The sequence below is a fragment of the Etheostoma cragini genome, chromosome 9 (assembly GCF_013103735.1).
Source record: "Etheostoma cragini isolate CJK2018 chromosome 9, CSU_Ecrag_1.0, whole genome shotgun sequence".
In the NCBI taxonomy this organism is placed as follows: Eukaryota; Metazoa; Chordata; class Actinopteri; order Perciformes; family Percidae; genus Etheostoma; species Etheostoma cragini.
Genome location: NC_048415.1, coordinates 18,814,435 through 18,828,195, shown reverse-complemented (window position 1 = coordinate 18,828,195; position 13,761 = coordinate 18,814,435). Strand labels below are relative to the sequence as shown.

At 42.3% G+C, this 13,761-nt stretch overlaps 1 protein-coding gene and 1 long non-coding RNA gene across 3 annotated transcripts in view; both read right to left on the bottom strand.

Annotated features, from left to right (window-relative positions):
- The window catches only part of LOC117949896, a 14,320-nt gene extending 3,312 nt beyond the window's left edge, over window positions 1–11,008 (bottom strand). Inside the window, exon 1 of the long non-coding RNA XR_004657764.1 lies at window positions 10,976–11,008. This is a non-coding gene — a long non-coding RNA (uncharacterized LOC117949896). The remainder of the gene's footprint in view (window positions 1–10,975) is intronic.
- Window positions 1–13,761, bottom strand: part of zgc:92140 (uncharacterized protein LOC447854 homolog) — a 44,911-nt gene that overhangs the window by 22,333 nt on the left and 8,817 nt on the right. For both annotated transcript variants that reach the window (XM_034880472.1, XM_034880471.1), the window contains exons 2-4: window positions 9,405–9,534; window positions 1,796–1,881; window positions 407–474 (exon numbers count right to left, since the gene is read on the bottom strand). In XM_034880472.1, coding sequence (XP_034736363.1) covers window positions 407–474; window positions 1,796–1,881; window positions 9,405–9,495 — 245 coding nt within the window. In that variant the 5' untranslated portion in view covers window positions 9,496–9,534. The remainder of the gene's footprint in view (window positions 1–406; window positions 475–1,795; window positions 1,882–9,404; window positions 9,535–13,761) is intronic.

Sequence of the window (13,761 nt, the reverse complement as noted above, 5' to 3'; positions counted from 1 at the left end):
TATACAAACACACGCACATAGTCTGGGGTTGTCCAAGAGACAGCCTTACAAAAACCAGACACAACATATAATTTACTCCACACATAATATTTACATACTAATTCTACATTGCATCTCAATGGAGAGTGGACATAATGTTTATTAAAGGGTCAGGTCAGCCAAATTACTTTACACATTATTATTACAACAAATGTATCAGTTATCACTGGAACTCTTTTCTGTGGAAGTTACCCTAACCCTATGAAAACAGTTTACAGTGAGTTGGCAAGAAAATTCCACCTCCATGTCTATTAGTAGCTGTTCTGGACCCATTTACAATATATGTGATGAAGTTCTCAGAGCTGTCCATAATACATTGATCATACAGTATCCACCATTAGTATGCAGACCGCTGCTGGGCACTTACTTAGACTTGATGTTTGCTGAAGAGATCTCTTTCTGCTGTTTGCCCCTGTACTGCACATTACTCTTCTCCTACACACACACACACACACACACACACACACACACACAAAATCATCATCAATTGTCATCGTCATAATTAGCTCACAGCAAAAAGCCACACCATGTTGTAACATCTCTGATTAAGATTGTACAGTTTCCTGCTAGAGTAATACCAAAAATACCGAGAGTGTGAGAGTGTGTGTGTGTGTGTGAGTTCCTCTACCACCTACTGTAGTGACAAGTGGTAGGAAACAAATACTGGTCTAACCACATGTTGTGGCTGCACTGGAGGTTACCTGGCTATGTAAAACTGTGGTCTGAGTCATCCAATAACTCAACTAAAAAACATACCATACTTCCCATTTTAAAAACAAGACAACAGCCATCTTCAACAAAGTATGCAGTTACGAAAATGTGGGTTTGCTTTGCAATAGAAAAAGCCAAGCTGTGTGTGTTGTTCCTCACTCCTGGGATAACAGAACTTTAACTGTTAAAGAGACTATACTCTTGCGTATTCACAAAAATGTTCATCAATATGCACAGTCTCTATTTTAAATAAAAAGATCTCAATGAGAACATCCCCTTTTGTCTGCATAACTTTATTTACAACTAAAGGGATAACAAATCCTTTCTTTGCATTCCTTCATGTAAGATCTTTGCTTTTCCTGTGCTGCTGCATCATGTTTCAAAGGATAAACGGTGCTGCCCTTCTTGGTTGTAGCCTGTTACTGTGATAAGGCCGGTTTTGGAGCTGCTGTAATATAAATTAGTGGCAGTGTGACTCCTTCTGTATTCAATCAGGATTTATAGTTTGTTGTTATTTCACAACTTGCAGCCAGGTCGCCAGGCAGACTGAGCTGATTTGCTAAAGAAGCAAACAGGCTCTCATTTCATACTACCACCCTTTGTAGAAATTTGGTGTGTTGATAAGGGCCTAGACATGTACACGCTTTATACATTGGGGATTAATGTCCAATAGGGATTTGATAGTGAGGTTTAGCATGTTATTATTACAAAAAAACAACAAAATTTCTTTTTTCTGTTTAAAAAGACCACAGGTTTTGCAGGAAGCGAGTCGAACCAACCAAGTGATCAGCCCCCACATTCCTCAAAGGCCAGCATGTTGTCTCTACCTGCTATGAGGCACCTCTTTGTGTGTTTTTGCACGTGTACAAAATACAATAAGTGTTTATGTGCGGGCTGCTGAGGCTGACGGGAGCTGCCTTTGGACACAAACATGAGCCTGTTCGCTTGAGCTTATAAACTGTCAGGAAAAGGTATGAGAATGTATTTGGATGACGGGCTGTCAGTGGATGGTGTGTGTGTGTGTGTGTGTGTGTGTGTCTCTCACCAGGTTCTCCTGGTTGCGTGCATTCACCCGGTTTTCATCCCCTCTCATGTACTTCACCTCCTCCACTCCCTTCATCTTGTATTCATCTGAGGAGAGTGGTTCAGACAGAGAGAGAGCGAGAGAGAAAGGCATGATTAAAGGAGGAAGAGAGAGGCAGAAGGGAAACAAACAACATGTATTTATCAGGCGTCTCCCAGAGAACAAACATTGACTGAATCACCCTGCTCAATATGATCTAAATGGCTAAAATGACTGAACTATGTCATATCAGCTTCACTGTACTCTCACTAAATTATGTCAACATTACCAGTGACTACGCCATTGATTTCAGTTATAATTTGTTCAAGGTAATCTGATTACTACAACCTGATACTGCGTTTTAGAGAGTGGACATGACAGCTGAGGTATAAGTAGGAGGACACCAGTCATCTCCTTTCCATGTTAGACACAGGAACTCATTTGAGGAAAGTAAAAACAGAGCAACAGCGAGAGGGAATGCACATGTATGTAAAGTAAGAGGTTGTACGGAAGGGAAAAGAGGGAGAAAAAACAGGGAACAGATAAGAAGGGGAAAACTGGAGGGGATTAAAGATCAGTCAAACAGCTTATAGGCTACATGGACAGCTTAGACAGTTAATACAGTTAAGACAAGCTCAGCGCCGTTGACACTTCCTCAAAACTGCACAGTACCGCCACCACGCCCTGCAATGTGCATCCTAAATCACTGCAAGAGGGCAATAAAAAAATTAGGGCAATAAACCTGAATGTGTTGTGCTCTCTCACTAATCCAAGGTTATGCATAGTGCAATTTTCAATACACTGTTTGAACCCCATATAACAAAAATAGATACAATAACCTTCAAGTTCAACGAATGAATCTGCCCAGAAGTCCAGGATCTCTATTAATCAGGAGAAATGTGAAGTGAGTAAGCATGAGGAATTAAATACCTTGCACCGATGCATTAAAAAGTAATAATTCTTAAATTGACAGTTATAAAAATTACTCTGAAAAACTGATTGTGGTATAGGTCTAAGATCATATTGTCCAGCCTAAGTAAAAACACATATGTATAGCAGTATTTTTCTTAAGCTTTATTTTCAACTTTTCATAACAGTTACGTATAGTAGTATTTTCACATCGATGAATCATTACCACATCATTTTCAGACATTGTTGTTTGACTTAGCCTCTGCTGACCTCAATATTGCTGACACTATGTTCCAAATCACACCCTGGTTTGTTCTTTCACTATAGGCCTACCCAACATATATCCACACCCTATAGTTGCTGTATGAATATAATCATTTTGCGTTGTGTACATGTGGTGTTGCACAAGTTTAATTTTCCCATTTTTCAAATGTGATGCATTGACTGTAGGGTTGTTTGCAAAATGTAGTTAATGTTATTATGGACATCAAACTGAGAAATTGGACATCAAGTTAAGTTAATATAATGCACTCTATACTGTAGTAGTGTAAATGGGAAGGGATTTGGACACACCCCAAGTTCCCAATGCATTAATGCCTAAAAAACCTTGAAAGACCCAAAACAGGAAGTAGAATCCCCAGTGGTGCTTATACTACACAATAGACAATAATATCCCAATAAATTTGACAGTAATGTAAGACGATACAACGTCTAAAAACTCTACATGCTGGACCTTTACCTGAGACCAAACCCCACCTAACCTTGAGCGGAACAATACAGGCACACTGGCATTTCTGCTGACTACCTGGTTGGACATTTTACTGATAAAGCAGCCGAGACACGCACACGCGCACACCCCAGCTCTGCCTTATCTGTTGCACACTTTGTATTTTGCCCTCCCTCTATCAGCAGTCTGTCTGTTTATCCATGTGTCCGTCCCAGCTGAGGCGTCCAACCCCCCCTCTGCTCTCTTCACAATCCACCTCACACCTGGATCACCTGTGTGTTTGAGTGTGCGACTGCTGCTGTGTGTGCGATTGCCTGCGTTTCTTCTTGCTTACTGTAGAGCCAAGCCCGGCCTGCTTTTGTCAGATAACCGCTGGTGACGTGAAAAAACGTTAAAGAGAGAGAGAAAAAGAAAAAGATGGGAGGTGGTAGACATAGGAGAAATATAAGAGGTGAGAAAATACAAATGACGACTTCTTTTCTGCTGTTCAGTTTTCTCAGGAATGTAAACAAGTCGGAGCACAGCCGCTCCTGTCTGAACACGCCGACACAGACAAACTGTGTTATAACACTAAACAGGCTCCCAGAACTAAGATCTGCTCTGTAAACATGAAGCACGTACGGTGCTGCAGAAGGAAAAAGAATTAGGAGCCATTTCCTCTGCTCTCCTGCATATTACAGGGGCAAGCCGCATTCAATTCAAGCTATTAAATCCATACCTTGAGGTGGATACAGATAAATAGGAGGGGGTAAAATTAGCTGCTACCGTGGGCTACGTAAATAAATTTAAAAAGGATATTTTTGAAGCGGCAATTGAGAAAAATGTAATTTTATAATTTGGGTGAGCTGCAGTCTGACGGGTTAAACTGGCTGAAGGTACAGGATAGTCACTGAGATTACTCTGACGGGTATAGATAGATCAAAGTGACCCAGCTTACACCAATCAAGACTCATCACATCACAGACATTGCTTCAGTTCAGATAGGAGCAAAAACTGGTCATGCTGTGCGTGAAGTACGTGTGTGTGTGTGTGTGTGTGTGTGTGTGTGCAGCAGTCATTGTCACAGGAAACGACAGAGTGTTTCGTCACGCCGATGCCGGGCTCGCTTTGGGAGAGAGAGGGGAGGGGAACCGTCAAGAGAGTGGAAGATGAAAGGGAATAACTATTTTGAGAAGCCGTGATTTTGTGATGTGGACATCTTTCTCATCTCTGATTAGAGACTGAAGCGCTGCACAAGTCAGTGCGCGTGCACACGAGGGTGGGTGCATGTGCACAAGTGTGTTTCTATTTCAGATAACGACGCTGGGTCTTTGAATCAGCGCGTTTGTCATTTTATGCAAGTCTGGCATTCGTATAGGTGTGACTCATTTAAATAGCCATCTTTGGGCACGTGTGTGTGTGTGCGTGCATGTGCATCTGTGTGTCTTCTCTAACAGCTCTAGCTGGCCTGCCAGTCCTGTGGCTATGTCACTCTGTCCTTCCTGCTGTGTGTCCTCCCTCTTAGCGGCTCTGGCTCCAGGCCATCACTGCCAATGACACACACCACAGGAACACACACACACACACACACACACACACACCACACACACACACAAAATGTCTTGTTCTGATCTGTTACTGTAGTGCCATCTGTAAGCAAATACAGAAACACTAATATTAAAATCGCTTGTGACAGCGGGAGCGCGTCAATAAACTACTGACGACCTCAGACAACAACGGACTGGTCTAAAAACATGTGAGACAATAATTTTCAGATTAAATGAGAATCTGACTTCTGGTTCCTACTGACAGAATATTCACACATTCGTTATCGCCATAATATTAAAAATGATACATTACGTACATATGCTGTTTGAACAAACTTCAGGCTCCATTGGCCGTGCAGCAGTGGCTACTCATTAGCCGACTGTTGCTGAAACCAGTAAATTACTGTATTTTGTATAATGCGGTAGACTACCGTTGATTTATCAGGCTGAAAATACACACGATGAACGTCTAAAATGCTGAGAGCAATTTGAGAGATCCAAAAATGATGATCATGTCTGGAATTATTTAAATTAAGACCACTAAAGAAAGACTGGATTCTGCCAACATAAGGGGTTTGCTGTTTTGTTAAAATATCAAAAGGCAGAAACATCCTTTATGGAGTCCATCCTGATGTCTGTGCTGTGATAATGACAAAGCTGGGGATAGAGGATGTTAAGCATGCATTGGCTATCCTAGCTTTTGATTGCATCCCAAACCAAACTCACAACAAATTTACTGCAGATAAATCAGACAAACAGTTTCACCCAATTATGATTGTGCATGGATATGTATTGGTACACACTAACCATAATATCTAGCATTCTTTTCAAACCTCTCCTAAGTCTAAAGCTGGTGCATGTGTGTTGCCCATCTAATATCCAGTATCTAGCGCATGTATCTAACCTCGATTTCACTTGGGTTAGTTTGCTGAGCATGACTTTATTTTCCAGGGAACGCCCTAGCCCACAATCACACCTGGAAGCTTCCCAGTACAACCACATTTAACCTCAGTTAACCACTGAGCAGCTCCACTGGAGCAGCCCAGCAGCCTTGTTAAAGGGTACTTCAGCAATAAGATAATGAGGGACGTACAAGTGCTGCTCTTTAACCTTTTACTGCCATATCTATCCAACCGGCCTTCTCTATTTCTATGTGCTGCCCCCTGAGGAATCGTTTTGCTCGCCACACACTGGACACAAAAACGGTTTGTTTCGAGTTTGGTTTAGAAGAAACAGTTTTCTGAAATGGGTCAGCATAAAAAGTTCACTCTACTTTTTTTAACTGTGTATGTAATAATATTTCCAAGGACTGGGTGCTCACTTCACAGTGTGATAAAGAAAGCTCGGCTTGATTGAAGTGCCAGTACTTGTGACACTTTTATACCTTGCAAGTGGAATATACCATTGATGTATTTGCTGGTGTCGAAATCAGTGAACAATTTAGCAATCCCAACAACACACCCGTTTTTTTCTTTACACCATTTTCTCTGCAGCTGACACAAACATGTCAGAGGAACAGTAGCGTCGGTTTCTGTCAGAACGACAGACCCTCAAGCCGCTCAGCAGCCTAAAACAACAAACTCTTACAGAAACAGTCAAATCAGCACGCCACAATGTTGTGTATACATGTTAGGGTGCCACGTATGCAATCAGTCCCACATAAGCTATCTCCACTCTTATCTCTCCCTTTTCTGTGATTATTGTAGTATGTAATAGCATGATGTTGTGGAGATTGTTGCTATTTTCCTTTGTCGTCTTTCAGTGTTTGTGTAATGGAGCTCAGCCTTTTCCGGTTATTGTGTGAGAGAGAGGGGTGTGGGGGTGGGGTTAGTGGCCGGGGTCTGACCGGGCACTCAGAATCTGGGACACACACACACACACACACACACACACACACACACACACACACACACACACACACACACACACACACACACACACACACACACACACACACACACACACACACACACACACACACACACACACACACACACACACACACACACACGGCAGCTGGAGGCGGATCAGCGTGAGTAAGATACGGACTCACTGTCTCACTTAATACACTAATATGCAAAACGCAAACATATATGAACACAAACACATGGATACACACTGATACACAGGGTTCATTTATGTGTGTAGGCGGGCTGACCGACCTGAGCTGACCAATGTTTTCTGCCTCGATCATGAAAACTTCACTGGATGCATTGAAGCAGTTTGACTTGGGTTGGAAAGGGCAGCGAGTTAAGTGGGAACGAATGACTACACAACATGCAACAATGACTGAATGATGATGAATACTGCTGAAAAAGTTAGATAGCTAGAAGTATAGAAGACACAAAAAAGTGGATGAAGATGCAATGAAGAAAAAGGGTCATGAGGATAGGGTGTTATTGGGGTATGACTCTAATCCATACTATCCAGGTCACTCCTGTCTTCCACCTCCATGTCACACACTTGCAGACAAGCTCAAACATTAGTCCGGTCTAGCTTTCACCAACTGACAGCAAGACTGGGGGGGAACGATGGGACGAAGAGGAGGAAAGAGAAGGGACAAAAGGTTCTGACCTAATGTTGTGCCAGAGGAGAGAGGAAAAGAGCTGGGAAGAAGAAACACTGGGGGCTGAAGGCAGGAAGAGAAGGAGGAATGTGCAGAGACCTAAAATAGAGAGAAAGGGGGAGATAAAGAGGAAGGGAAGAACGAGGCCTTGAGCAGGGGAAGGGAAGAGGCGATCTGACTGAGACGGAGAAGTACTAGAGAGAAAGAGAGAGAGAGAGAGAGAGAGCAAGAGAGAGAGAAAAGCGGCAGCATCAACACACGTCATTCTCCCTTCCCCTCTCAAGGAAAAATGCTCCACTCCTCCCATCTCTCCCACTCATCTACTGCCTCGTTCTGTTGCTCCTCAAAAGAAGAAGAGGGGAAACTTGGGGGAGGGAAAAAGAGATCGCCGGAAGGGGAGGCGGATGAGGGGAAACGTGTCAGAGAGAGAATAGAAGGGACAAGTGCGAGCAGCAAATCAAAGAGGTCGCAGGAAGAGGGTGAGAGGCTGGACAAGGGTCAGAGGGAGAGAGGGCTGACAGAGAGAGAGAGAGAGAGAGAGAGGACCTCCTGTGGATCGTCATCTGCCACTTCCATCCGCCCATGTGCAGTTATACCAGAGTGTTGCTCTTAATTCTTAATCGCTGTTAATCCCTGTCCCACCCATCATCATTTTCATTTCTGTCTCACGTTGCACAACAGCCTGTGAGCTATTAATAGAGCGGCAACTGACAATTACATTCATTACAGATTAATCTGTTGATTTTTTTTTCAATTAATCAATTCCATTAAATTAATGTTTGACAGACCCTTTTGTCCATTGTGACTTACATATGTTTTGACCCACACAGGGAGCCAATGGGGGATTCAGTGTCTTGCTCAAGGACACTTTAACGTGTGGACAGGAGGAGATAGAGATCGTAACACTAACCCTGCCCTACAACTAATGGATGGCCCACTTAACCACGTGAGCTGGAGCCACATAAAATGTAAGGAATTTGTGAAAGAATTACCATCAATATTTGCCAGAATTAACAGAAGTCAAAAATCCTACAACAAAACAAAAGCAGTGTAAAATTTAAAAAAAAAAAAAAAAAAAGAGAGAATAGCAGGAAAGTCTTTACTGCTGCTGGGAACCAGAGAATGTTTTGGCATTTTGGCTTGAGAAATAATGGGAATGATGAATCAATTATTAAAATGTGTGTTGATTAATAGTTTCTCCATCTAATGCAGTGACTAATCCGGTGGTGCCCCTTCTTTTTGGCTTGTGGCCCTTCTTTGTTTGTATTTGGAGAGTTTTTAGAGGCCTGAAGGGGTAAAACAACACAAAAACAAAGATTAGAGAAAAAAATGTTTTTCTTCTTCTTCATTTCTTTAGATACCTTTGAAGGGTTGCCATCAGATTTCTCTTGCATTCATTTAGCCCCTCTCTGTCCCTTAGTTGGAAACCACTGGACTTATTGATTCATCACTAATGGACACTCTTAAAAAGGGGTAGTGCACTCTCTCCTCTCCAGCTCCAAAGACTAAAATATCAAGAACGTACCACCTGAGCGAGCACACAGTTAACACTGCAGTCTCGCCCCCTGGTTACTTCCTCTCTCTCTCTCTGAACTGTCAACATGGATGGCTCCAATAAAACTGCAGTGTTGACAGTTATTGTCTGAAATGAAGAACTTAACACTCCGCCAGAGAACTTTGAGCTATAATGAAGAGAATATATCGTGAGGGCAGATGTGGCAATGAGCCTATGCTGAGCAATTAACTTTGTGGAATGGAGCAGTGAAGTTTTATTGAAATCTCTGCTTGTGTGTGTGTGCGTGTGTGTGTGTGTGTGTGTGTGTGTGTGTGTGTGTGTATGCATGTATGTGTATGCATACTGACCGGTGAAGAGGTCTCCGTTGCTGTAGGCCTTGCCGCGTCCCTCCTCATCGTTGGGCACGGCCGACACCTGCTTGGCCGAGGTGCAGCCCATGGCCTCACACTCTGAAACCTCTCCTCATCGCACGCTCACCTGGACCACGACAGAGACAAACATCATAAAATGAACAACACTGGTGTTCGGTTTTTACAATGTACTTTATAGATTCTTTCAGCTATGGTGGCTGTCAGTCATGCTAAATGGCTTCTTTTCTTCTTCTTCTTTATTCCAAACAAGCTGGGCCAAGCTGTGTAAAATGTTTCATCCAATGTTTTTTTCTGCCAGCCTTGCAACAGCTTTTGAGATTTGCTTTTTCTACAAAGAGGACACCCAGATCTGAAGATCTATTCCATGCTACAGTTGCACACAGTACCAACACTTTAGAGCAGGGTGTTCAATGCTAGACTTATATTTGTTTAGAAAAATGCATTTAGCTACGTTCAGCGCACGTAGTATATGACCTCGGGGTAAGAAACCTCAAACACACATCCTTCCACTTCACACAAGTGTCAATGTCACACACCTGGTGTTCAGAGCCATAAATGTAGGAGTGGAGAAAATTAAGTGAGCATTTATAACAACTTCAACCTCACAAGTGTATCTGTCAGGGCTAAACATAACCAAAGCCATTATGTGTTGATCGGGTACATCAACCAGATGACCTGGTTTCACGCAGGGCTGCACATAAGTTAGTGTTTGCATTTTATTTCATATTTGATTACAGATTTCAATACATAACGTCACTGATTATTTGTCTGATTAGTAAATGAATTGTTCTTAGATGTAAAAAAAAAAAAAAAAAGGATTCATTCACGTCGCAACAAACAGAACTGTCCCTCATTAGGTCTGAAAAACAGTTGAAGGGGATTCAATTGTACAAAAAGTATTATTTTTTTTTGGCCTGGAGGGCAGCGGAATAAAATGCTGAAACAACATTGACATATTATCCCTTATAAAGTAGAAAAGTTTGTTTACACATCTAGCAGACACGGAGCAACATTAGCATTCTCTTTGTGTTTCTGCAACTCCAATATCCTTCTCCTTATAGCTCTGGTTTGATCTCCAGCAACTCCTGAGGGAAATATCTGGCTCTTTAGCGGCTAAGTGCTTTATTTTATACCACCAGCTAGTTTCTAACATTGTCTGTCTGCTGTTTGGTGCTGGGCAGGTAGTGCACACACAGTGGGTATATCAGAGCTTGTCTGGATTGGAACAGCTGCCTGCCGCGACTGTAGGTGAGGGGGAGAAAACCAAAGCAATTAGCTAAAGATGCTAAAAATCTCCATAGATCTAAGGGGAACTGCAGTTGCAGGGGGATATCTCTTTGTGGGTTCATCGCTATAAGCAACAGCTTTCAAACTTTAATTAGTCATTTGATCCATTGTTAATACAAAAATATTGATATCTGTGGCTTTAAAATAACGAATGAATTACTGAAACTGTTGCTGGAACTGTTAGTCGACTCCTAACCTCAACATTATTTGGAAACATTGGCCTGTTGAAGTGTCCTTAAAGCAAACAGCTGCCTCTTAACATGATGAGGAGGATGATGATAGTAAAACAAACATAACACTTTTTATTACTCAGAATTTGAAAGGCAAAGCCTTCCTACCCAGCAGGACAGTTGACACGAAGCAGTGAAAGTCCCTGTCAGTCAATCACAGGCACTCACACTGCGAGACACATTACACTATAGATAGTCTCCGTGTCGGTCACACATGCCATATGCTGTCATTGACAGAGCCCATCTGACTGCTGCCAGTCACACGCATACACATTTAGTGTCAGCCAATAATTACCCATCACCAAAATGAAATCTGCAGCATCGCCGGTACATAGGTGAGAGGAGGAGAGCTGAGGGTGCTGGAGAGATGCTTTTTGGAGAAGCAGTAAAGACAAAGAAAAGGAGGAAGTAGAATGGTTGAAAGAAAAGGGGACAGGGGTGAAGGAAAGATGGACAATAGGTGGGATAGAAAGAGTCCAGAGAGAAAGACAGGAGCAGAGCTTCAAAAGAGCGCCGCTGCCTGCCCCCCCCGCCCTTCAGTGATCCTTAGAGCGTTTGAAGTTGTCAGGCGGCCAGTGTTTACTCCTGTGTTAAGGCTGCGAGTGACTAGCCTCCATCTCTCTGCTCGACACGACACAAAGCGCCAGGTGTGTGGTTACTGGGAGTTAACTGTATGGATGACCGGGACCACGCTGTGTGTGTTGTGGTTGTATAGTTAGTATAGCAAAACTTGGTTGATGTGGGGGCTGAGCGATCGGAGAAAATCAAATATCACAATATTTCTGACCAAATACCTCAATATTAATACAGCAAAGATACTGTAGTGTTGACTATCACAACATATTTACAAAGTGAGATTTTTGATAAACAATCATCAGTAATGTGAATATAATGCCTAAGTGGGTAAAGGAAAATATTAGAACAGTTACAACAGTCTGGTAAGTTCAGAAAATTACATCAATTTACTGTAATGCAACCTTTGGCCTGTGTACAACCTGACTGATTGTCTGAACGAACATTTCTTTTCCTGTCAAGACTCCACTCCCGTACTGTCACCACATTCACAGATGAGTTAGGGCTGTCATTTTTTATCCAAAACTCAGACTACTATTCACATGTGTGAAATGATTTAATATTCAACCTAAAATGATCTGTCCAAACCTGAAATTGACTGTGTAAGAGCATAGAACATCTGTAAACTGCTCTGCTGTCTTGTCAAGAGTTAGGAGCCTGATACAACTATCGATGAACTGAAAGTTATTTGTCCGAGATCTTTGGTAGACAAATTATAAAAGAGACACTGTTTTAAATTACCTCAAATATGTATTTACGTATTTTAATTGTACGCAATCTTGTTACTTATATCGGCCTATGTATTGGTCTAGCTCCAGTCCTATTAGCAAACTAGGAAATTGTGGTCTCATTGTTATGACAAATTGGAGTAAACTAACAAACCAAATGGGTTGTCGTGACACCAAACCACTTTGAATCAACACCATAGATGGAAAAATTGTTAATAAAGTTGAGGCGGTTTGCTTCGTTTCCAAAATGCAACTACCTTAAAGTAACGCAACAACAAATCTGAAGTCACCTAAAGCTTGTCATGCTAGGGAGGTCGTGACAGTATATGAGTAAAAAGGTAAGCACATCAATTCTATGGTTTAGTTTAAGATTTAATTATGTGGCTTGCAAACAAATTCTGGTTTGAATTTGAGGCAACCCTATGGTAAGTACATTCTAACAAAATGTATGAATATATGACTCTGGTGTAGAGGAATTGTCCTTTCATTCTGCTGTGAATGTGTGAGCTGTGTATATGTTCAGTAGAGGATGAGAGAATTTGTATATTAATCACTTTCTGCCTGAGCAGAGCTTACACATGAATTGCTCAAAGGGACCGCCGCGGGTGAAAAGAACGAAGACCCTCACACAGGCTTTGGATGTGCGTGGTGTCACCTGCGGCCCGAGCATGTGTGCTGGGGTCTAGAGAGCAGCTTATCAGGCTGTTCGAGGCAGCCTGTGACACCTCTTACACCGTCTTCCACTCTGGAACAGCTCAATTAAAACACACACACACACACACACAACGCACATCTCATCAGGCATAATGTGTCTCCTGACAGAGAACAAGGAATCTGCCCAGAGGAGGACGAGGTTTGCACCCGGAAACACTGCCGCAGGGGTGCTTGTTCCCTGTCAGAGAATCAAAACAAAGTGAAGCGGAGAAGCAAAAGCCAGAGAGGGCTAAATAGACTGAAAAGACCCCAAAAAAAAGCACATAGAGAGAGGAAGACAGAGAAGGAACAGACGGCTTTCTGCTAACTCTGGGCTATTAGTGTAGAACTAAAGTGAACATTACAATAGCAAAGTACAGAGACTCCCTTCTGAGACCAGGGAAGGAAGTGCACTGAGAAATGTGAGCGGCCTTGATAGATTTTGAAGTTTCAAAAGGGTCTCCTGTGTGTGGGCAGCATCTGTTTGAAGGGCTTTGATTTGTGTGTATTGAAACATCAAATTGTGAGAAGGAACAAGCTAAAAATAGACTGAGCAGTCCCAGAGCTATTGTTGTGTGCAGGGATAATTCTAGGCTGTGTGAATCCATAAGCCAAGCTGCTATTACTTGAGTTATACATAAAAGCTACAGCTAGTAGGCAGACCAGCACAAAGCCAAACACAGCTATGAATAAATAACTCACGAGGCTTGTTACAATGCAGAGGATACTTCAGTGACACACAAATCAGTTCATATATTCTAATTCAAGGAGTCAGGTCACAAGAAGCCAAGCATGGCATGTTTTGCAAGATTCTCAGACAGC